This window comes from Larus michahellis, chromosome 5, assembly GCF_964199755.1.
Source record: "Larus michahellis chromosome 5, bLarMic1.1, whole genome shotgun sequence".
NCBI classification, from domain to species: Eukaryota; Metazoa; Chordata; class Aves; order Charadriiformes; family Laridae; genus Larus; species Larus michahellis.
In genome coordinates this window covers 45,519,011-45,541,937 of record NC_133900.1, presented here as the reverse complement: position 1 = coordinate 45,541,937, position 22,927 = coordinate 45,519,011, and the positions used below count along the sequence as shown (strand labels likewise).

General features: G+C 55.7%; 2 protein-coding genes across 3 annotated transcripts; one reads left to right on the top strand and one right to left on the bottom strand.

The window, feature by feature from the left end:
• Positions 1–6: 6 nt before the first annotated feature.
• Positions 7–14,359, bottom strand: AUP1 (AUP1 lipid droplet regulating VLDL assembly factor). 2 transcript variants are annotated; one of them, XM_074587020.1, is made up of 15 exons: positions 14,030–14,172; positions 13,507–13,644; positions 12,825–12,975; positions 11,695–11,882; positions 11,535–11,607; positions 8,517–8,590; positions 7,560–7,626; positions 6,877–6,982; positions 6,390–6,536; positions 6,051–6,214; positions 5,136–5,224; positions 1,192–1,321; positions 1,018–1,112; positions 732–881; positions 7–398 (listed from the first exon to the last, which is right to left on the bottom strand). In XM_074587020.1, exons 1-15 carry the CDS (start codon positions 14,077–14,079, stop codon positions 350–352), a joined length of 1,671 nt encoding a protein of 556 aa, XP_074443121.1. In that variant the 5' UTR covers positions 14,080–14,172; the 3' UTR covers positions 7–349. The 2 variants fall into 2 exon arrangements, with proteins under 2 accessions (XP_074443121.1, XP_074443120.1); XM_074587019.1 differs by lacking the exons at positions 7–398; positions 732–881; positions 1,018–1,112; positions 1,192–1,321 and adding an exon at positions 2,576–2,718 and having other exon boundaries at positions 14,030–14,359.
• A 98-nt stretch (positions 14,360–14,457) lies between these two features.
• Positions 14,458–22,693, top strand: HTRA2 (HtrA serine peptidase 2). Its single transcript, XM_074587021.1, has 8 exons — positions 14,458–14,840; positions 16,711–16,915; positions 16,986–17,180; positions 17,454–17,486; positions 17,908–18,016; positions 18,863–18,932; positions 21,932–22,027; positions 22,314–22,693. Exons 1-8 carry the CDS (start codon positions 14,494–14,496, stop codon positions 22,477–22,479), a joined length of 1,221 nt encoding a protein of 406 aa, XP_074443122.1. The 5' UTR covers positions 14,458–14,493; the 3' UTR covers positions 22,480–22,693.
• Positions 22,694–22,927: the final 234 nt, after the last annotated feature.

The window sequence follows — 22,927 nt, the reverse complement described above, 5'->3', positions numbered from 1 at the left end:
TGCCTCCCAAGCTGGCACAGGGCTGTTTATTAGCATGTGGTGTTGCAGGCTCAGGAGTTGTATTTACAGTCTTGTGTTAAAGAGGAGGAACCTGGACCCGTAACCAAGGGATGGGGAAGGCTGGGGCTGCCTGCAGCAGGGAGCTGCCATCAGTGGGTTCCTGTCTACATGGGAGGGTAGGACCAGCTCCATAGGCCAGGGCTAAAGAAGGGACAAGGGAAGATGGTGCCTCGTGACACAAACACGAAGTCTGGGACCAGATGGGCTGCGCTGGTGCCTGGGCTCCCTCCACATGCCGAGCAGGGGAGTGGGGCGGCAGAGCCACCTGTCTCTTGCTGAGCCCAGCTCTTCACAGCGGGTTTGCCGAGGAGGCTGCCAGCCGCTTTCCAATGTAGATCCTGGATTGGAGAGAACAACTGTAAGGCACCTGCACGGGGACAGCCTGCTTGGCCTCAGCGAGCCTGTAGTGAGGGGAGAGGGCAGCAGCCACCAACACTGTGGCTGCTAGGAGAAGCAGTGTAGGACAGCACGAAAGGATGAGCAGTCCAACTCCAGAAGCATTCTTCCACTTCCCACGGGGATAGCCCTCTGGGTCAGGGCAGCCAGAGGCCCCTGGAGAGCCCCAGACCACACAGGCACCCGGCAGCACAGGGCTCACCCTGCCTGCACCCGAGGGGATGGTTCTGGCCAAGGCCACTTGACAGCACACGTCAGGCCTATCAGAAACTCACCCCAGTCCCAGGGTCAGCACATGGCTGAGGAGCAGCGAAGGGATGAAGAGCAGCAGCAGCTCTGAACTGAAAAGTCTCTTCTTTCTCCCCACTGCACCTCCCTGCAGGCTCCACAGCACCGGCTGGGGGGAGCACACAAAGGCAAACTCCCTGGGAAAAGTGCACGGTTAAAGGGGGCATGAGGGCAGAGCACCCAGGAGGGTACGGGGACAGCAGGATGGGGCGGCAAGGCAGACAGCAAGGGCGGGGGACAGCAGGACATGCTGCTGGGGGACACGGGCCTTACTTTGGAGACAGATGTGGAGGGCAGCGGGCACAGGTCCAGCTGAGGGATGCTGGTAGGCATCGCTCCTTCCACTCGGCTTCCTCTGGCACATCCCGCTAGGAGGCATGGGGCACGTGAGGCCATGGCACGGCCAGCACGGGCGCAGGGTGCAGCGCAGGGGGCCAGCTCCCTTACCTGCCGGGGGTGGGGGCAGCCCAGCTGGGGCTGGCTGTGGGGAGGGAGCAGCTCGCCCTCCCCAGGCTGCTCACTTGCCTGGCTGGCTCTGTCGTCATCCCAGGCCGGGGAGCCCAGTGTGAGCAGGGCACTGCAAACACAACACCCTCGGTCACCCAACACCCACCCTGGCCAGGCAGGACCCCGGGTGCCTGGACGACTCCTCTGGACTCACCTGTCGCCGCTCTCTGTCTCCAGCTGGGCCTCCAACAGCATCTTCTCCACGTCAGCGTGGCAGGAGGAGAACCGCGAGGGCTCGGGCTCCGGGCACCCTGGGCCACACCGCAGCTCCACCCAGGAGCCTGGGGGGGGCTGTCAGCCCAGCACCAGCCTGGCCCCCGCGCTGCCCAGCTGCTCTGCCCCGAGCCCACCAGTGCCCCCCACCCTGCCCAAGAAGCCTCTTTGGCTTGGCTTGGCCCATCCCGGCCGGGAGCCCTCCCTGGTGCATCCCGCACCACCACCCAGGTTCCACGACAGCAGACTCCGACGTGGGACGTCCTGCCCACCCCTACCTGCTCCTCCGTGTCCCCAGCTCCCCCGGGACCCCCATCTGCCTCTGCCCAGCCCCCATGGTGCACGTCACCCTGCCTCTCCACGACCCCCACTGATCCAGCCTCCCCCACCCCACTTGGGACCCCGGCGGAATCAGCCCTTCCCGGTGCATGCCAGCCCACCCAGGATACCCAGCCGGGCTCCCCACTGACCTCCTCCCCGTCCCGGGACTCCTGTTGACCCGGACCCCCCCCCCCCCCCCCAGGAGCACGTCGGCCCACCCGGGACCGCACTGACCCAGAGACCACCCCCGCGGGTCACGCCGCCCCGCCCGGGACCCCCCACTGACCTCCCCCCTCGGTGCACATCAGCTCACCCGGGACCCCATTGACCCAGACCGCCCCCCCCGCCCCGGGTCACGCCGGCCCGCCCGACCATCCCCCTCCCGGTGCACCTCAGCCCACCCGGGACCCCATTGACCGGTGCCGCACGGACCGTCGTCGCCGGCGCACGCCATGGCCCCGCGGGTGCAGCCGCCCTCAGCCCCCGCCGCTCCGCCCGTCACGTGACGCCCGTGAGCACTACCACCCCCCCCCCCCCCCCAATGTAAATAAAACCACCGGCACCGGGCGCTCGTGCCTTAAAAGGGCCCCGTCTCCCGGCCGCCCGCCCCTCGCCCGGCCCAGCCGCCGCCGGGCCCGCCGCGTTGCCCCTTTAAGCGGCGCCTACGTGCGGCGCGCGAGCGGGCGGCGGCCGCGGCGCGTGTGGATCCGCACGCAGCCGGGCTGGCCCCGCCCCCTCACGGTGTCCCCGCCCCCCCGCCCCGGTGCCCCCGCAGAGCCGAGGCGCGCCGCACGCTGCCGACGTTTATTTCCGCCGCCAGGGGGCGCCCCCGGCCCGGCCGCGCAGGGCACGATCGCTCCCGGGCCCCGTCCCGCCGCCCCCGATCAGGGGCTGCCGCCGGCCCGCGCCGCGCCGTGCTTCTCGGCGAACCTCCTGCGGGAGGGAGAAAGGGGCCTCAGTCACGGCCGGGGGCTGTTCTGGCACCGGGAACCTGCCTCCGCCCGGAAAACCGAGCGGGGAGCTCCCTCCGAGCCTTGCCCGGAGAGGGGATGGGGAGGGCAGGGAGGAGAAGACCCCCATGGGCCGGGAGGGCAGGGACGGGGTGACCCTCATAACCCCATCCCGGGGTGATCCTCACGCTCCCCACCCCGCTCTCCTGTTGCCCGGAACGGGTGACCCCCCAGCTTTGGGGACAGAGGTTCCCTGTGTCAAGGTTTCCCTCTCCACTGGCCCAGGCACGGTACCTGCCCACGGCCACAGTGTGCCCCTGGGACAAGCTCACAGGAGAGGGGAAGTGGGGGGGCTGCTGGTGAGAAGCTGTGACTGTCCCCACACGCGGGACCGTGCGGGAGCTGAGCCTTAACGCCTCCGTTCCAATGAGACATGCAACGCTCCTGGCCTCCGAGACGGGAAAAGGTGCCAGAGCAAAGACAGACTCCGCCTGGGAGAACAACGGAGAGGTGACACAAGGCCACCGGACTCCTGCGAGCACCACCCCGCACTGACAGCCTCCCCGCTTCCTCCCGCCCCCTCCTGCATGCGCTGCCGTGAAACTAAGGAATGAACCCCGCTCAAAACGCAAAATCCTCCCCCAAAACCAGCCACCTCTCGCGGAATGGCCGGGGCTCTCGGCAGCCTGGGCAGAGGGCACATTCAACGAGCCTTTTTTCATCTTGAAATGGCCAAGCGACAGGGACACCACCGCCTTTCCAAATCCTGCTGGGATCCTCTCAGAGAAGTACAGAGATCCCTACTCTACAACCAGAAGAGCCTCAGAAAAGAGAGACAAAAGACCGCCGCACGGAAGAACAGCGAAGTCAGGCGGGGCATCCACAGGAAAGGATTTCCGCCTCCTTTTCTTCGCTGTTGAACAGATCCTGCCAGGTGGACCCAGCAAGAGCCCTTGGCCACCTCTGTGCTCGGGATAACAGATCTGGGGGACAACTCTGAAGAAGGAGCCCAACACTCTCTATGGCACACGACTATTCTGAGGTCTAATTCCTTGAAACCGAAATGACCTTTTGGAAAAACAGACCTATTTAAATTAAATTCCTGGTGACCAAGAGCTACTTGCTCTTTAAAGTCACCTAGGGGGTGACTTTAAAAATGGGCACTTAGATTTTGCCTAGCTTCAACTTCCAGACCTGGGAATTTCTTAGGCTTTCAGTAGTACAAAGAAGCCGATGGAGTGTCAAAAAGCCACAGGATCTCAAAGGTTTAACTGATGCCTGAGCCTCCGCAACCTCCTCCCAACTCCCAGAGTGCTCTGGAGCAAAGCCCAGTGCAACGCCCGTCCGTAGCACCGGCTGGGTTCTCCCCTTCCCAGCAAGGCCCTACCGAGGGAGGAGACCCAACCCTGCAGCAGCAGCCCTCTGGTCACACTGGACTGAGACAAACGCTCCATTATCTCCACCATCTTCTACAGCATCTTCTAAGGAGTCATCCAGGCTCACCAGGAGACATCCGGGCACTGTGAAGCCATTGTTTCTGCTGGAAGCTTATTCCACCGATTAATCGATTTCCTTTACGGAAGCAACTACCCCATTAGCTGTGTAAAGTCTGTCTGTCAGCCTACAATTTCTAACCATTAGTTACTGTTCTGCTTTTCTCTGCTAGATCAAACTGCCTTTCAGGACCCGGTTCCTTCACCCAAAATTATATATAGTGTGCCAGCTCATTTACAGTAAGTTTAAGAAACTTAACTTCCCCTCCAAACTCATTCTGAATTTTCTGTCTCTTCTCTAAAAAAAAAGTCCCAGACACCACAACTGGACGCTTGTTCCACTATTTGCCTCATCAAAACCACGCACAGAGGTCAAACTCGCTCCCTGCTCTCCCTTATTCTCCACTTACACTGAGGAAGATTAATTGCACTGTCCCTGTTGCCGAACAGCAAACTTCTTCCTAAACTGAGTGTTCCACAGCACCGATACGAATTTCAAAGAAATCTGTAGTCCCGTGATGACTTCTATCACACAAATCCGTTACACCAAACAACCAAATGAGGTTTTTTTGCTAAGCCCTATTCCTCAGCAGCTGTGTTTCTGGCAAACAGCTTCTATCCCACCTAGTCCCCAAAAACCAGATGCCCCGTGGCAATTCAGGAGACAAGAGCGCTTCTCAGGAATTACAAGGGGCTACACGTTTGGAAGAGGCGAGGCAGACGGACACCTGCCTCCTCTCTCCTGCAGCCCTCGTGCACTGCCTGAGCCCCACCGTCTTGGGCCGGAGGAGAGGAACGGGAGGACATGAGGCAATGCAAGAGCCGACCCTTTCTTGGGGCATATCTGGGCACTGCTGGGGATGGGGTTTTGGGACACCGAGAGGGTGAGGTGTGGGTGGACTCTCACCTCCTGGCGTAGTCATACAATGCTCGTTTCCGTTCCTGCAAGGACAGATGCCGCTCCACAGGGGACTTTGCAAATTGCTTTGTAGCTGGCTAGAACAGAAAGCAAAAGAACCATCATGAGACAGACAAATCCAGGAGACCTCCTTAGTGGCCCTGCAAGGACCTAGCATAGCATCATAGAATGGTTCAGGTTGGAAAGGACCTTAAAGATCATCTAGTTCCAACCCTGCTGTCACGGGCAGGGACACCTCCCGCTAGACCAGGTTGCTCAAAGCCCCATCCAGCCTGGCCTTGAACACTTCCAGGGATGGGGCATCCACAGCTTCTCTGGGCAACCTGTTCCAGTGCCTCACCACCCTCACAGGAAAGAATTTCTTCCTAATATCTAATCTAAATCTACCCTCTTTCAGTTTAAAACCATTACCCCTTGTCCTATCGCTACACTCCCTGATAAAGAGTCCCTCCCCATCTTTCCTGTAGGCCCCCTTTAGGTACTGGAAAGCCGCTATAAGGTCTCCCTGGAGCCTTCTCTTCTCCAGGCTGAACAACCCCAACTCTCTCAGCCTGTCTTCATAGCATAGGTGCTCCAGTCCTCTGATCATCTTTGTGGCCCTCCACTGGACCTGCTCCAACAGGTCCATGTCCTTCATGTGCTGAGTACTCCAGAGCTGCACGCAGAACTCCAGGTGGAGTCTCACCAGAGCGGAGCAGAGGCGTAGAATCACCTCCCTCAACACTTCTCTTGATGCAGCCCAGGATGTGGTTGGCTTTCTGGGCTGCAAGCGCACAAAGCATGCCAATTTGGACTCCAATATAAAATACTCTGTTCCCCTGACATCATGGCCTGAACACAGGTCATCATACTCTGGCTGACAAGCCATCAGACCAGAGGAGACAACACAACCACCCAAAGTACCTTGGAAGAAGGCACAGCTACGGAGCCCTGGATGCCAGAAGCAGCTGCAGCCTGGGAGGTAGACGGGGCAGGAAGGTCAGTACCAGCCTCCTTACTTTCAGGGAAGAAGGGTACTCTCCCCTCCAGCAAATTGGCAATCGTGGTATCCACACAGTTGGTTTGGGCTGTAGGGACAAAGAGGATCTGTTAGAGAGGGAGCTGCTACATCAGGACACTCACATCCTTGCTGCCACCGTGCTTCGCAGTGCAGCAGGGACAAGGTTTCTGCTTTCAGGTATCACAGAGACCTGGCATGGAAGGTGACCCTGTATCCCTGCTAATGCCCCAGGCATTGCTTACCCAGGTCTACCCTGATGACCTCCAGAGGCACATGAGGCAGCACCTCCTTGACCCGCTGAGCCATTGCCATGATCCTCACGTCCTCAGGAGCGACACCAGTCAGGCTGGAAGGCATCCTGGGCCTGGCTGCCAGGGGCTGGCTTGAGGCTGCAAGAGAAAGAACAGCGGGCACAAGAAGGTGGCCTAAAGGTGCACAGCCTTCAAGTTGCAACAGCTCCGCTTTCTTGAGTATGAAGTAGTGTGTTAAGAAAGCCAGACTTCCTGCACGCCACCATCATGTCTGTGCTCAGGAGTGGCAGTCCTCTCCCCGCCAGTCGGCTACAACCCCCAGCCTAGAGCACACAGGCAGCCCCTGCCCCCCAGGAGGATGTCAGACATGCCTTCTCCTCTCCCTCCACGCACGAGTAACCACGAGCAGACTGAGGCCTCCCCAAAGGCAAAGCCTTAGTGGCAGTTCCATAGTCAGGATACTACCGAGGACACCTACCTGGGGCAAAGGGGAGAAGCGACGTGTGTCTCAGCCTCTTCATGTGTTCGGATTTATCTGCTGCAGTGAGCCGTGTGGATACCACACCCAGCTCCATGGCCAAGAGCTGCAGAAATGTAGAGAAGAGTCACATGTACATGACCCACAACATGCATGACCCAAGCATTCCCGTCTTGCAGGGGAGTGTATCAGATGTACAGGCCTGCATGGAGCCACGTCGAGGGGAAGAGGACTGGGAACTGATTTCTCCAGGGCCTCAGTGATGCATTTCAGTGTTGCATGGAGCACATGAAGGACCAGGAGTAGACAATATCATCCTGCCAAAACAGGCTGACAGGGAGATACAAGATCTTTGGTACAGGAGCCATGAAGCACCCAGCATATAAGGGAAAAGTGGAGAAACAATCGCTTCATTTGATTTATGGTATTATGAAAAGGGAGTGAAAAGTTTGAACTAGATGGGGAGAGCCTTGATAACTGGTAGAAAGGATAATGGGGCGTAGCAAATAGGCCATGGAAAAACTGAATAATTATAAGGGGCAATAAATACAGGCCAGAGTTCCCATCATAGAAAGACACCCATCCAGAAATGCCTTTGCAACTCTGCTTGCACCCCACTCTCCTCTGTGACCATCCCAAATTCCAGCAGTCCTATGCATCCCTCTCCCAAGTCATCCTCCTACCTCCTGAACTCGGAGCGCAAAATCCTCACTCAGTTCTTCAGCTCGTCTGGGGACAGACGGCATCCACCTGAATGGGGACAACAGCACTGGGCTGACTGCTTCAAGGGCTGCTGGTGGAGCCAGCCCCATCTGGGATCAATAGTGCAATGGTACTATCCCCACCTCAGCTCTCCGTGCTCACCCAAATCTCTCCCCAGAAGACGAGCGTCAAACCTCAACACTAGCTTGCAAAATTAAGGCACGGCTCAGAAGACAAAACTGGCTCATAGAATCTTTATTAGCATTCAAGTGTAACATGCCAAGTATCTCCTAATGAAGTTCCCAGAAAGGCCCAAAATGAGGAGACACTGCATTTACATGGAAGTAGAAAACAGATCAGCAAGACTTGAGCCAGATACGGCTGGGGAAAGCTACAAGACTTTTCCTTACTGAAATACCCAACCCATAAATGTGACTCCAAGCCCCTTCTGCTGCCCATGGACCCTTATTATAGCAATGCTACTCAGCCAGTCTGGGGTCATCTGGGCCCTAGACAGGTGTCTGAACCACCTCTGCAATTCACAAGGGATTGCAGGGAAGAGACAGACACTAGAGGACTGAGCTGCCTGCAGGGAATCACCCATGGGACCTGAGCAACCCTGGGGTGAATTACAGCAGAGCAGCTGGCTTCAAAAATATATCCAGCAAACTTAACATAAAAGCCCTGAGAGACTCCTCTCCTTCACCAGCTGAATGCAGGAACCAAGCGCCCTTTCTACTTCAGAAGCTGGCTGAAGTTGGTCCAGAAGCTGGACCACACATGGGCCCAATAATACTGAACAAAGCCAAGCTGAGATATCACAATGAGGGTGTGCATTAGCACATACCAAAAGATCTCTTACTACAAGGGCAAAAAAGTCAGGCTCCCTGCCCACCCTAAACCCTGCCCCAAATGGAAGAGAGAGAGAGAGATAGTACCTTACTTGATAAACTGTGAAGGGAACGAAGAAGGTCCAGAGCAGCTCTGTAATCCAGGAGGAGTCAGCCACACTCTGGGGAAGAGAGTCCAATGAGATCACGGCCCACAAAACATGAGCTAGTCAGGTCTCCATCAGAGAAGTACGTGGGCAGACACAGCTAAGCCACAGCAGGGAGAAACAGATACACCGGCAGAGAGATGTGGAGGACTGGGAAAGAGGGAACGGCAAACGCAGCGCAGAGTGAGAACAAGCCCCAGGTTTAGTCTTCACCAGGCAGAGCAAGAGAGTCAAAGTTTTCACTGCTCCGAGTCATTTTTTTCCTCCCACTAGGACAGCAAGATTTTCCCTCAATATCCCCACATTCTCTACCAGACTGTGCCTTTAGAAAGGACCGAAAATGCCTTAAGACCTACTAATGCTTCCTTGGAATGATGAACAGTCCTCCCTTATTGTGATGGGAACAGCCCATGTAACGTCTCAACTCCCATAAGCTTTCTCTCTTCACTTCCAAACAGGATGCACTGTGAAGTCTTAAACAGCTCTTCTCTTTGGAGATAAATCACTAAAGCTGAGCTGTAACTTATTACTTTCTTCTTAGGAAAAGGTTATTTACTAATTTTTAGAAATAGGAAGTACTGCGATGCTTGCCAGCAAAGAGCACTGCAACAGGCGCTCCGAAGCGGTGGGCTCTCCATCCTTCTACGGGACACAGCCCCAAGTAGCTGGACCATACTCATGGTGACTGAGAGCAGAAAGCTGAAGTAAAGACCTCCAAAGACTGCCCCCAACCTTCACTGATTCTAAAGAATTTGCTATTGAATGGATGTTGTTCCTAGGATATTTTGTAGTTGGTTACTTTTATCCTGCAGTGCCCAAACTTTCCACAAGCTGGTGAGAACACCATCTCAAGATCTACAGCTCACAACATAGCCGCCTCAGCTTCTTTCACACATGGCTTTGTCCTTGACCAAAGCAGTGTGGCTCCAAGACAGGCCTCATACCTGGTTTATTCCACAGCCCCGGAAGAGGTGCTGTAAGTGAGAAAAGCCCAGAAACCACAGCTACCAAGGGTAACATAAAGAAGCCTCCTCTCCTGGATAAACAGATTTAAGAAACTTAAGATCAAATGCCTTATAGTGACGCCAACAGCCAGACTTCAGTTACAGAACACCACCCTCCTTCAAGATTCCAGCCAAGTGGAGCTGGAAAAAATTACTTCTTAAAACCAAATTTGGTGGTTTGCTCAGCCCAGTGTCTGATAAATATCACGTTAAGCATCTAAGAAAGCTTTCTGCAAAGCACTGATCAAGCCATTCGAAGTATCACATCTCCAGCCCTCAAAAGTTTGAAATTACATAAGAAATCCACCAGGATTTACTTATCCAATGTACGTGAAGGGCAAAAAATCCTGCTTGACCTCTGAAGGCAAAAATCTGAGCCAAGAAGTGACTATAACCAGTATCTTCAAGCAGATCTGCAGTTATGTGCGTGCTGTCCTCCCTAACATTCGTGAAGGAAGGGACACACAGACAAATATGCAACTTGTCACATCTCACAGAATTTCTCAGAGGAGCCAAAGCCATACAAAGATATTCATTATGAACAGTCCAGAACAGGACAGCTCTCCCACTTCTCTGGGATAGCCATTCAAAAATGTAAAGTATCCTCACTGTTAGAAAACCGCATCTTAATCTAAAAGTGAACTTGTGCAGTATCAGCATTTAGTCTCAGCATGTGCAGACTGCTGCTGTGTGCTTTGTCAGAAAAAAAATAAATAATTCTCCACTCTTAAGCCTCTTCTCCAACACGCAAGCAGCTATCCATAACAATCTCTCTGCCTATTCTGTGATAAGCTGATTAAGCTGAGTGCCTTTAAGTTTTGCTCTCTGGATTCTGCATCATGCTTGTGGCCTCCTTGAACTCTCTCTACTACTGTCCCACTTTCTTGGCAGCTCTTGGGTTACCAGAGCTTCGCATAATATTTTAGCCGCAGTTTTCACCATTGCACACATGCAGCCAACACTGTGTTCCTCACCCCACCAGATATTCCTCTTGTTATGCACCCACAGGCCACATTAAACTTACAAGTAACAGCTGTTCACTGGCAGCTCTCAGTAGTTCACCGGATCAAAATCAATAATCTCACTGCTTTGTTATTCACTAACCCAAACTTTACCAGCAGGGATCTCAATATCATTATCTGCAGCACCAATAAAAGCGCTAGATAGCACTGGGCAAAGAACTAATTCCTAACAGAATCTCACTTCAAAAACACCTGCACGCTGATGTTTTAGCATGGGCAGTGATGTTTTGTTACCTGCTGGTAAGTGGCTTTAAATCTATCCACTGTGTCCTACGACCTTAAAAAGATAGACAATAGAGAATCAACTAAAATACCTGACAAACATAAAATGTGTCTTTTAATCAAGTAGATCCATAAATCATATCAAGAAACAGGAAATTCAACAAAATCTCACTCTGAAAATAAGCCAAGAACAATTTTATTGCAATCTACTTAGCTGCGCTAGTATTATCATGATGAACTTTGCCACTTTTCTGAAGCTAATATTGCATCATGGTACATATCTGCATTTGGGAGACATGAGTTGGAGAACCTAATCCAAAGAGCCTTGCACAACCTTTGGCACATCAGCCACTCTCCAAGGTGACTGGAGCTATTCTTCCAAAGCACTGTGAAATAAGTGGACTAACAAAGAGGAAGTGAGACACAGCGATGCTACGATCGTGCAAGCCAGACGGCACATTGTTAGGTGGCTGAGCCACTAAAACGTTTATCAAAATTGCTGGTGTAACTAAAAGAGTATTGACTTAGCGGAAGTTCCCTGTGAAAGGCACGTGAAAAACAGAAGCATAGCTAGTCCTTAGGGTGACAGAACACAAGGCCAGGCTGCACTACCCACAGGCTTCAAAGCAGAAGCAGAATTAACAGCATCACCAAGCTCCTCACACAGTGCATGCCTCCACAAATCCTCCTTGCCCTACGTCCCTGACTCACCACAGTGATCAAAGGCCTCTGAACTTGTAGGGCAACTGGCTGTACCACATCCAAGATTGAGAACGGCCAAGAGCTGAAAAGGAAGAATTCAGCAGTGAATGACCCCAAAGCTAACACAAAGTGACGCCAGCCCCACCGCAGGAATACCCATTCCCAGTACCTGAAGCGGAGCAAGCCAGCCCGGCCATTAGTCGCAGCCTCCTCTGGGAACAGCAGCAGTGGTGGGTTTTGTCTGTGGGACGAATACACCTTCAGGGACTCCACCAGCTCTGCTCGGCTTCCTGTTACTCCCAGCTCCATGAATCCCCGTGACCAGCAGATGAAGCCAGGGGCACCATTCAATGCAGGCTGCAAGGGAAAACAAGAGTAAGGAAGAAATGCTGCCCTGTCCTCCCCTCAAGGCCTACTTTCCCAGATGACAGTGTGAGACAAAGTTCCTGCTTATTAACAAAAATGCCTCCGGGGGCTGAGGGAGCAACCCGTCTGCTAAAAGCACTAGTAGCAGAGAACACGTTACTGCCAGGCTTCAGTAACTTCTCTGGCCCGAATTGCCTAGGAATTTGATTACTAATCTCCAGTTCAGACTGTACTCTGTCTGCCTGAGAAACGAACTGCCCCCTTGTCCTGGGCGACAACCGTGTTTCCCCATGTTCTCTCTAGTAGTTCCTGACATGTTTGGCAAAGGATACGCTACTTCCAGGAGTTACTTTTCTCCAGGTAAGGAGCAAATCTACTGCTGTTCAGGATATAGGGCCAACCAACTCACTCCCAGGCACATTTAGAGCCTGTTGATTCTCCACACATAAGGAATTTCACAAGAGTGCAGGGAAAGTTACACAACCACCAGCCTGGCACAAGAACACAAGCACCACTGCCCCGCCACGCAGCACCCCTCAGCACTCCTCCGCAGCACAGCAGCCTGTCCGCACCCACAAAAGTGGCACCCAATGCTGTGGGAAAACCCCACAGCAAACGCTGCTTCTGGCACCACCTATTTGAAAGGCCAGAAAAAGATACAGATGCTAGGATTCACCCACTCTCTTTCCATAAAATCAAAACCCACTGTAACATCTCCTGTTCCTCCTCACCCTATTTCCATTTCACGTGCAGAGCCTAAAGCGTGACACTAAAACACGGAAAAAAAACCCCAAAGCATGTGCAATTCTGGGTTAATAAGGAAGAACTGAAGAGGCTCAGGGCTACACCTAAACTCTGAATGAGCCCTCTGTGCTCATTTCTTGGTGAGAGGTGTTTCCAGATGTGCCATGCTCTGGCTCCCAAGTTACTCACCGTATTACATGAGGTCAGGAGGTTGATGACATTGTGATCAAATTGTGTCACGTGGTTGGCGATATATACCCTCACGTTGACATCTCGAAGCCGGGGATCACTTTGCCGCACAAATAAGCCCAGCACTGAGCACATCACACGTACAATAAACCTGGGGGTGGGAAAGTGGTTTCCTCAAGTCCTGCAGTCTGAGCCATTGCTGGCTTTCACATCCAACAAACAGAACACAGATTTAGGAATTCGTGTGACTTAAAAAAGGACACTGGTACAAAACAGAAATGATATGACAGATATCTGGGACAGGAATTGTTGGGGGGCTGCAGTTGGGGCTGAAGGCTGCCTGCAGAGCTGCTGCATGAAATACGGGGCAGCGAGATACACACAGAATTTCTTATCAGAACACCCGGCTAATCCAAGTGTCTCAGATCAGTCCTCGAGCACTTAAGAGGCAATTGCCAGCTTTGGTCTTGGCAGAGAAGGCACCTTCGAGGGTCCTGAGGGGGACAAAGAGTCCTGAAAGCACAGCTGCCCGTAATCCTCTGCATGAACCAAGCCACCATAGCTACGGATCCTAAATGGGTGAGGGCAGCCCTCCCGCCCCACGCTGCCCCACAGCAGTGTCTGCACACCACATCCCCACCCCAGGCAACTCTGCACCCCGGGGAGAGCCAGGCTCACGCACCGTCGCAGCACGCTGTCAGGCAGGGCACAGCTGACCAGAAAGACGTGTACGCCAATGAAGAGGCGCAGGACGAGCAAGCAGAGCCCCACGGGTGCGTAGAGCAGCAGGGCCAGAAGCAGGAACCCATCAGTCGGAAACCTGTAAGGCCAAAGAGCAGCATGGACAGCCTGAGCACGGCTGGGACACACAGAGGACGGTCGGACGCCCAGCTGCCCTCCCGGGCCCTCCCCAGGGACCACCCTGCGTCCCCGACTCTGCATGACCTCCGCGGCCTCCACAACGAGATACCCAGCCCTTCCCGGGCCTCCTGGGCACACCCGGGACTCTTATCGGTCGCCCCCCAAGGGACACCACGACCTTCCCCACGGAGCTCCCATGGGATACCTCTTCTCCCATTGGGCCCCCGAGGCCTCCCGCCAGAGACCCTCCAGCTTCCTGCGCGGGCCTCCCACAGGACACCCCGTCCCCGCCCCGGGAGCCCGCGGCCCACTCCCGCGGTCCCTCAGACCGCTACGGCTCTCACCGGTGCGAGTCGAAGAGCCGCTCAGGGCCCGGGGCTGCAGGAGGCTCCATCCCCGCCGCTACCAGTGCCTCAGGGCCGCCCGTCACCCGCCGCCATCTTCCCCCACGGCCGACGCGCCTGGCCCGCGCGGGGCAGCCTGGGAGATGCGGCGCCTTCCCGGCGTGCACCGCGCCACCGCGCCACCGCGCCGCCTCCCCGCCTTGTCGTGGGCCCTGGGTGATCAGCGAGACGGCGACGGCGGCTGGCGGGGACACTGTTCCCGCCGCAAACTCTGCCTGTCCTCCCCCACCGGCGGCCGCGCGACAGCTACCGGCGTGTCTCGCCAGCCGGACTACAGCTCCCAGCGCGCCCCGCGGCGGGACTACAGCTTCCGCTAGGAGTCCGCCTCAGGACTACGACTCCCAGCGTGCCCCGCGGCGAGACTCCAGCTCCCAGCGTGCCCCGCGGGCGGGCGCCGTAGCAGCATGGCGGCGCTGGCGCGGTGGGCCCGGCTCCCACTGCGGCCGGGCGCCGGGCGTTGGTGCCGGGCTCTGAGCGGGGTCTCTGAGGGCCCTCCGCCCCCACCGCCGCCGCCGCCTCCCCCCTCTGCCGGGGGCCGTGCCTTGGCGGCGGCGCTGGGCGCCGGCACAGCGGCGCTGGTACTGCTATGGGCCCGGGAGGGCGAGCGCCGGCGGCCCGCCTTGCCCGCCCTGCGCGCCGCTGTGCCCGCCCCACCGCCGCCGCCCGCCTCCCCCCGCGCCGCCTTCAACTTCATCGCCGATGTGGTGGAGAAGACGGCGCCCGCCCTGGTCTACGTGGAGATCGTGGGCAGGTACCAGCACCGGGCGGCTCCCCCCGGCTCGGCCCTCAGCCTCCCCCCGCGGAGCCGGCTTCCCCGCTGCCCGACGGGGGAAGCCTCTTCCCTCTTGCTCCTGTCCAGGTCCCCTCCCGGCCTACTCCTCCGAGAAGGGTCTGGCCCTATCCTCCCCGCACTCTGCCGGGGAGGGATCCCCCACCCTCTGCCGTCTCCCGGCCACCTCGTGTCCTAGGCAGCCTGAACCGGGCACGGCACCCGGGTGGGGTCCCACCAGTGCTGCGACACGGACAGATCCGTCCCCTTGCCCTGCTGTCCGCGCACGCAGCTGGCATGGGGTCAGGCTTTGCCACGGGGACACGCCACTGCCGCACCGCCACCTTGTCCTCCAGGACTGCCTCGGCAAAGCTGCCTCCTAGGCAGCGGCCCCAGGCTGTCCTCCAGCACAGGATTGCTCTGTCCCAGGAGCACGACTTTGCATTTACCTTTGAACTCCATAATGTTCTGGCCATCCTGTGCCTCCAGCCTCTGAGTAGTAGCTCTGCCCTTCATCTTGTTGACTGCTCCCTCCAGTGTGGTGTCACCTGCAGACTTGCCAAGTGTGTGCAGTGTCCCATCCTCTGGTTCATGAATAAAGACGTTACATGGTGTTGGCCCTTCTCTCAGTTCCTCGGGCACGGTGTTAGTAGCAGACCACCAACTGGCCTTGGACCTCGGTGGTCCAGCCAGTTTTCCATCCACCTTATCTGATTATCGGCCCTCATGTCACCTAAGTGCCTAGAAGGGTACCACAGGAGATCATACTAAAAGCCTTCTTAAGGTAGACAATGTCTGCTGCTCACCCCTTATCTGCACAGCCATTCACCTCTGCAGAAGCCAGCCGGGTTGGTTGAGCATGATTTGCCATTGGTAAGTCTGTGCTGGCTGCTTCCAGTTCCCTTCTTGTGTGCTGGGAAGTGTTTCTGGGAGTGTTTGCTCTGTAACTTCCCAGAGGCAGGGGCGAAGATGACTGACCTGCTATTTTCAGGACCCTTTTTCTTGGCAGTCTTGCAGCCTAGTGTGACATTTGCGTTTTTCCAGCTATCAGGAGCCCCGCTTTACCACCATGACATTTGAGCACTCACAGGGACATCAGCCATTCCCATCGTGTGTATCGTGTCTAGTGCCATGCGCTTGTTCGTGTCCAGTTGGCTTCCGTGATCCCTCCCCTTGATCTTCTCTGTAATGCTGCATTCCCACAGACTCTGCCTCTGAGCACAGGGCTTGGGAGGCCCAAGGAACCAGGCAAAAAGGCAGTGAACACCTCAGCTTTTTCTGTGTCTTTTGTCACTAGGTCCCTTGCCTCACTCAGCACCAGGCCTTCCTGCAGAGGTCAGGGTGATTGACATCCCCTGTGGGGACCAGGGCCTGCAATCGTGGGTGTTCCTTTAGCTCTCTAAAGAAGATGTACCCATCACCACCCAAATGGTTATTACCTGCTCTGAGACAAGGCTCTGTGTGTTCAGGCTATTTCCTTGCACAGATCACAACCCTTCCTACTTGCCTCCTTGCCACTCTTTCCCCAAGAGCCTGCGCCATCCATTGCAGCTCTCCACTCACGTAGGCTTCCCACCGTGCCCCTGTAGTCCCAGTGGGATCATACCTTTCCAGTTGTGTTCGGACTCCTGATTTTTCCTGCTTCTTCCCCTGTTGCATGCATGTTTGTGTGGACTCTTGAGATGGGGACCTTTCATGGGGAAGTGAAGGAGTCTCCCTCTGTTGCACAGACGTGCTCAGTATCCCACGCTTCTTTCTGGGCCTGCCACTCTGAGCCATCCAGCCTGCCTGGCCTCTGCCACACCCCCTCAGGGTCCCTGCCACCCCTCCCTGACCTGTGCCCACCTTGCAGGCATCCCTTTTCAGGCCGAGATGTGCCCATCTCTAATGGCTCGGGTTTCCTGGTTTCTCCGGATGGGCTCATTGTGACCAACGCACACGTGGTGGCAAACCGGCGGCGCGTGCGGGTGAAGCTGGCCAGCGGCGAGCAGTATGACGCTGTGGTGCAGGATGTGGACCAGGTTGCAGACATCGCTACCATCAAGATCAAGCCTAAGGTGTGCAGCACGGCTGGGGAGACGCTCCCTTCATTCCCTCCCATCCGCTCACCGTCCTCTTCTTTTCCAGCACCCGCTGCCCACCCTGCCCCTTGGGCGCTCCTCCGAGGTGCGGCAGGGAGAGTTCGTGGTGGCCATGGGCAGCCCCTTCGCCCTGCAGAACACCATCACCTCTGGCATCGTCAGCTCTGCCCAGCGGGGCAGCCGGGAGCTGGGCCTGACCACCTCTGACATGGAGTACATCCAGACTGATGCTGCTATTGATGTAAGATGAGGTTGCGGTGCATAACGGGTTGGCACCTCATCCTGGCTGCCCTCTTTGGGGAGGGGGGAGCTGGGGAAGGGCTGTGGGTGCCATGAGGTCAGAGGAGGCTAGACACAGAGCACTGGGAGACAAAGGGATTCTGGCCTGTCACCCGGGCGCTGGCTGCATTTCTCAGCCTGACCCTGTTCTCTGGATTCTGCCTCCCTGCCGCGGGTCCTGCTGTGCAAGGATGTCTCTTTCATGGCCTGTTTACTGCTCTCTCCCCTGCTGCAGTTTGGGAACTCCGGGGGCCCCCTCGTCAACTTGGTAAGTTCTCCTGCTTGCCCCTTCGCTGGCTGGGGCAGAGGTGTGCCAGGTGCCCTTTGGTCTATGCCCCCTGGGGCTTGGTGTCCCTCACTGGGAGCACTTGTGGGTGCTGCAGCTGCAGGGAGGGAGGGACTGTGCGTGCTCCAGGAGGAGGAGCAGGGGATCAGCCCACAGTGGGAGCCCTATGCTGTGTCTGTTTTGGGGAGCCTGAGCTGATGGGACTCTGGCGTGCCTGGTGAGGCCAGCATGGCTGATGCCCATGGGACCGGTCTCTGGCCAACCTCATCAGGGTCGAGCAGGCTGCAGAAGCAGCAGGCTCAGAAGAGATGGGCAGCACAGGCGGGACTGCAGGCTTGCACAGTAGTTCCCCTCCTCTCCACAATGATGCAGGCTGGATAGCACAGTGCCCTTTCCCCTGCAGGATGGCGAAGTGATTGGGGTGAACACTATGAAGGTGACATCAGGCATCTCTTTTGCCATCCCCTCAGACCGGCTGCGGAAGTTCCTGCAAAAGGAGGAGCAGCGCAAAAGTGAGTTGGCTGCTTCCCTGCATGGGTGTTGGGGGAAGGAGCACAGAAGGAGGAGGATGAAAGAGGGAAACTCTGACACAGCTGGGCTCCAGGCCCTTCTTCTGAGAGAAGTGCAAGCAGAGCAGGAGAAAGGGTCTTTGAGGGTAAGAAGATGTCTTCCATCTGGCATGAAACTCCCCTCTGCCGTGGGAAAGCTGTGCTGCCGCTTCGCTGCCCACAGGGTCCTAACAAACTGCAAGGAGGATGCTGGCCTGCATCCGCTGCAGACAAAGACTTTTAAAGTGTCCCAGGTAGCTTGCACTTAAGTCCCCAGAGGTAGGTGAGGATTTTTTTTCTGTTCGTTGGTACTTTTTATTAAATCTCAACATATGGGAAAATCAGTGGACCATTTGTTGGTGTTCAAAGGGAAAGGATGACCTGGAAACTGGGAGCTACTTAGCCTTGTGTGTGCTAATGGAAACGCAGGTGCAGGATTCAGCTGTATCATAGAGGACAGGTAGTTAATTTAGTCCTGCAGAATACTGCCTGGTTTTGTTCCTTTGCATTTGTGATAATTTATGTAATGCAGGCTGTTGCTATCTGGTTCTCACGTTGACATTCTCTGAGCGATATTCTCAGTCAAAAAAATGACAGCTCAAACCAGGAAAGTGAAGTACGCAATACCAATAAAGTTGTAACTGGTCAATGGAACTTAAATAAGCTGTCGGTAGGGAATCAGAATGACTCCCTCCGCATGCTGTCTGCCTTGAGGTGTGTGGGCTTTGTGACTCGGCTGGCTCAGCCCAGCCCTATATTGAGTGCCTGTCTGTTTTCGGCCTTGTCATTTGATATCCTTTCCTTTGACAGGCTCTTGGTTTGGCAATACAGAGACAAAGCGCCGTTACATAGGAGTGATGATGCTGACTCTAACACCAAGGTATGTGTTCTAAGGTTGGGGGCCAACAGGCTGGTCTTGTTGGAGCATGGTGGCTGTGTGATGGGGCGTTCCAAACTAACTATGAGTGCCTGTTTTGGGGAGGATTGTCTTCACAGCTTAAGCATCTCAAGTCTCTTTGTGCTCGTGTTGTGTTTAAACTCTAGGCTGTGTCAGAGGTAAATTAGAAAGTTTCTACACTTGTGGCAGAATCTGCAAGCAGATAAAAAGTCCCTGAACCTACCCCCCAGCATACCACATCAGTCTGTAATTGTCATTGAGGGGAATTTGATACAGAGCCCTTGCAGCACAGCATGAATGAAGAGCCACCAGAAGCGTTGTGTAATTAATAGGTAGGCAATGTACCAATTGAAAGTTATGATGAGACGGCTGGGCAAGTTGTACTGTCTGGGAGGAGGGATCTACCAGGTGAATTGCTGTGGTGCGGAAACAGTTATAGAATATGGGACTTGCAGAATAAGAAATGGCAAGTTTCCCTGCAGTAGAGTTGACTGAGGGAGGAGGTAAAGAGGTAGGAGAGCGGTCTGTGTTGGCACACACAGCGTGGCTGCCACCCAGAGGGTGGTGTGAGACTCCTTCCTGGGTTTCAGGAGGAAGGCTGCATGCTGCCTCTGGAGAGAAGTCATGGTGCTGACCAGTACAGCACTGCCAAGTGGGAAGAGGATGACCTGTGTGTCAGACTCTTCAACCTCATGGCTGTGGCTTGGGAAGGGCATTGTGTTACCTCTGCGTCTCAAGGAACGCTCTGGTCAGCAATGAGGACTGCAGACAGGCAACCAGCTTGGGTCTGATAGAAAGATCACCTGCTGCTCTTGCTTCTGCTGGTCCCCAAGACATGCCTGTGGCCTTGCCAGCCAGCCAAGCACTCTGAAACAGGTGCCCTGCAGGCAGTGGCAGTTGTGCCCTGCTGAGGGCTGGACAGCCCTGGTCAGGCCTGCATGGAGCTCTGCTCAGGGCTGCCAGCCCTGGCAGGGAATTGCTGCAGGGTTATATATACCTGAGCGCCTGCCTGTAGCCTCCTAGGTGCAGCAAGCGCATGTGTTAGGAGTGTGCTGGACCTGCACTCTCACCTCTGAGAGCAGTGCTCCTTTTCAAGGACAGAGTGTCTGCTCTGGTTCCTTGGCTCTTGCAGCCCTCTTTCAGGAGTCTTTTAATTGACTTTTGGGGCTCAGCGTGCTAGTGGGGTTGGTGGTAGTGATGTGCTTGGCAGAAACGCCTTTCAGGGCTGCGTTCTGCCCTTGCCAAAACTGTCATGGCTCTTGCGTGTTGGTTGGATTTTTAGGCTGCCTGTGCCTCTGGACACCAAGAGCAGTCTCTGGAATTCCAGCCTGGGACACAAAAGGAGGAGCAGATGCTCTGTGCCTCCTGAGATTTGGGGCAGTGGGGTGGGTGGGGGAACACTGTCAGCATTGCTGGCATGCCCAGTAGGTGCCCAGATGCCCAGTAGATGGTGCTGGTACTCAGAAAAACCCTGGGAGGCGGGAGCCCAGCTTCCTCCTGCTTCACTGGACAGGCATGCAGGAAGAAGTCTGTCAGGGAAGAAGCATGAAATGCTTAGGACCTGGCTCCTAGGAAGCGGGTCCAGCTTCAGCACAGCCAGCGAGCAGTCTGGCAGCTGGTCCTTGGAAACCATCTGAGTGCAAGTCTTGTTTGTTCCCAGTTGCTGGGAAGATCTCCCAACAAGGGATTGCTTGCCTTGGAATCGGGTGATTACACTGTCTGGACACGCTCATTTGAAAGGCCAGAAACTTGCCCTAGCACAGGAAGAAGGTGAAGCTCCATGTTGGGTACAAGCTCCTCGGCATCCTGGTCGTGCTGCACAGATTGTCTGTCAGGCAGGAGATTCCCGAGACACCAGGCCTTTGCTCTGCTGCCTGAAGGGAATGGAGGTGTGCCAATGGCTTTGAGCTCAGCTGTGGTAGAGCTTGTAGGTACCCTTGCCTTGGCCACAAAAAGTCAGGGCCCTGGCTAGCACAGCCCTCTGCAGTCATCTTGCAGCATGGAGTAAGTAGGGACTGAGCAAAAGACTTTGAAAACAGCAAAGGGAAAGACTCTGATTATTGGGTACGGGTTCTACATGAAACGGCTGCTGGGGTGTGTTGCTGGTCAGGGCTGTTACTAGACGGATGTCCAAAACATGAGTTGGTTCTTCATACATTGTGTGATAGAACTTGCTGATGTTGTAGGGTTCAAAAGAGCAACGAGAAAACGTTACAGAAGAAAAGTCTTACTGGCTTTCCAAATGCAGAGATGCAGCTCAGGAGCTTCTTGAGCCAGGCAGCTGGAGGCCATGGGCATCTGGGGAACTGTTTCATCTTCAGCTGGCATTGTAGGTGATAGGGTGGTAGGGAAGATGGACCCCTCATGTGACTGACCTGTGGACTGGATCTGGCTGGGATGGAGTTTTTTCTTCATAGCAGCCCAGGTGGTGCTGTGTGGTAGATCTGTGACCAGCACTGTTGGTAACACGCAGGCGTTTTAGCCGTTGCTGAACAGTGCTTCCATGGCATCAAGGCCTGCCCTGCTTCTCACTTGGCACCCAGGGAGGAGGCTGGGAGGGGACGCGGCCAGGACAGCTGACCTGAACTGACCATGTCCTATGATGTCATGCTCAGCAATAAAACTGGGGGGGAAGTTTTTCCAAGGTAGGCATTGCCTGGGGATTGGCTGAGCATCAGTCTGCTGGTGGGAGGTGGTCAGTGAGTGCCTTTGCATCACTTGCCTTTTTTTTTTCTCTTTTTTTTTTCTTTTCTTTCTTTCTTCTCCCGTTAAACTATCTTCATCTAGACCCACAAGTTTTCTTGCTTTTGCCCTTCTCATTCTCTCCCCCATCCTGCTGGGGGAGTGACCAAGCAACTGGGTGGGGACCTTCCTGCCAGCAGGGGTCAACAACCCACTACAGCCAGGTGCAACCGCTCTAGTGCTATGTAGCCTGCTCTGCCTCCCGGCTCCTTACCACGATGCTGATTTTCACTCTGCAGCATCCTGACTGAGCTGAAGCTGCGTGACCCCAGCTTCCCCGACGTCTCCTATGGAGTGCTGATCCACAAGGTGATCATTGGCTCCCCGGCCCATCAGTAAGTGTCCCTCTGTGCCTTGGGGGGTGGCATGGGAGAGCAACTATGCAGGATGGGATGCATTTAGCTCTGAGTGTTTTGCTCCAGAGCAGCAGGGCTTGGGCCCCATAGCTGTCAGTCTGCAGCAGAAACCAACTGGTGGCCCTTGTCAGGGCTTGGTGTCTTGTTGTCCAAGATGCCTGTGTGGCTGGAGGAATGCCTGGTGTGGTGTCCCCTTCCTTCTGGGAAGATGAAGCCGAGTGTCTGCTTCGCCTGCTGTGTGTTCCTGTCATCGTTCTCCCCACAGGGCAGGGATGAAGGCAGGTGACGTCGTGCTGGAGATCAATGGGCAGGCGTCGCGCCGCGCGGAGGATGTGTATGAGGCAGTACGGACGCAGCAGAGCCTGGCCTTGCTGGTGCGGCGTGGCTACGACACTTTGCTGGTGAGCGTCGTCCCTGAGGTCACGGAGTAGTGGTGCTGTTGCGCAGGCCGCTGCGGGCGCTGGCTGGCGGTGCTGGCCGAGAGCCGAGGACACAGGACTGAGCCGTGACTGTGCCGGTCAGGGAGAATCAGAGAGCTTGTGAGGGACTGGAAGGGGCCAGGCAGAGGGGACCAACCTGGTGCTTCGGTGGACTCGTGGTGCAACCGCTCCCCTCTGTATTCAAATAAAGCACTTTTCTAGGGACCCCTCAGTGCTGTGTGGCGTCCTTCCTGTGGCAGTGGCCTAGGGGAGGCTGTGCTATGTGAGACCCTGCCCCCTCCTCTCAGTCCTCACATGAGTCCTTCCAGCTGGGGAGGAGCACACTGTGTGTGCCTCCAGGGATCTCCTCGGTTTTAGAGGTGCCCTGCCACCCGCTCAGCATCCACACAGGCTCTGATCTGACTCCTCCGACTGTAACACACGGGCACCCTTCGAGCCG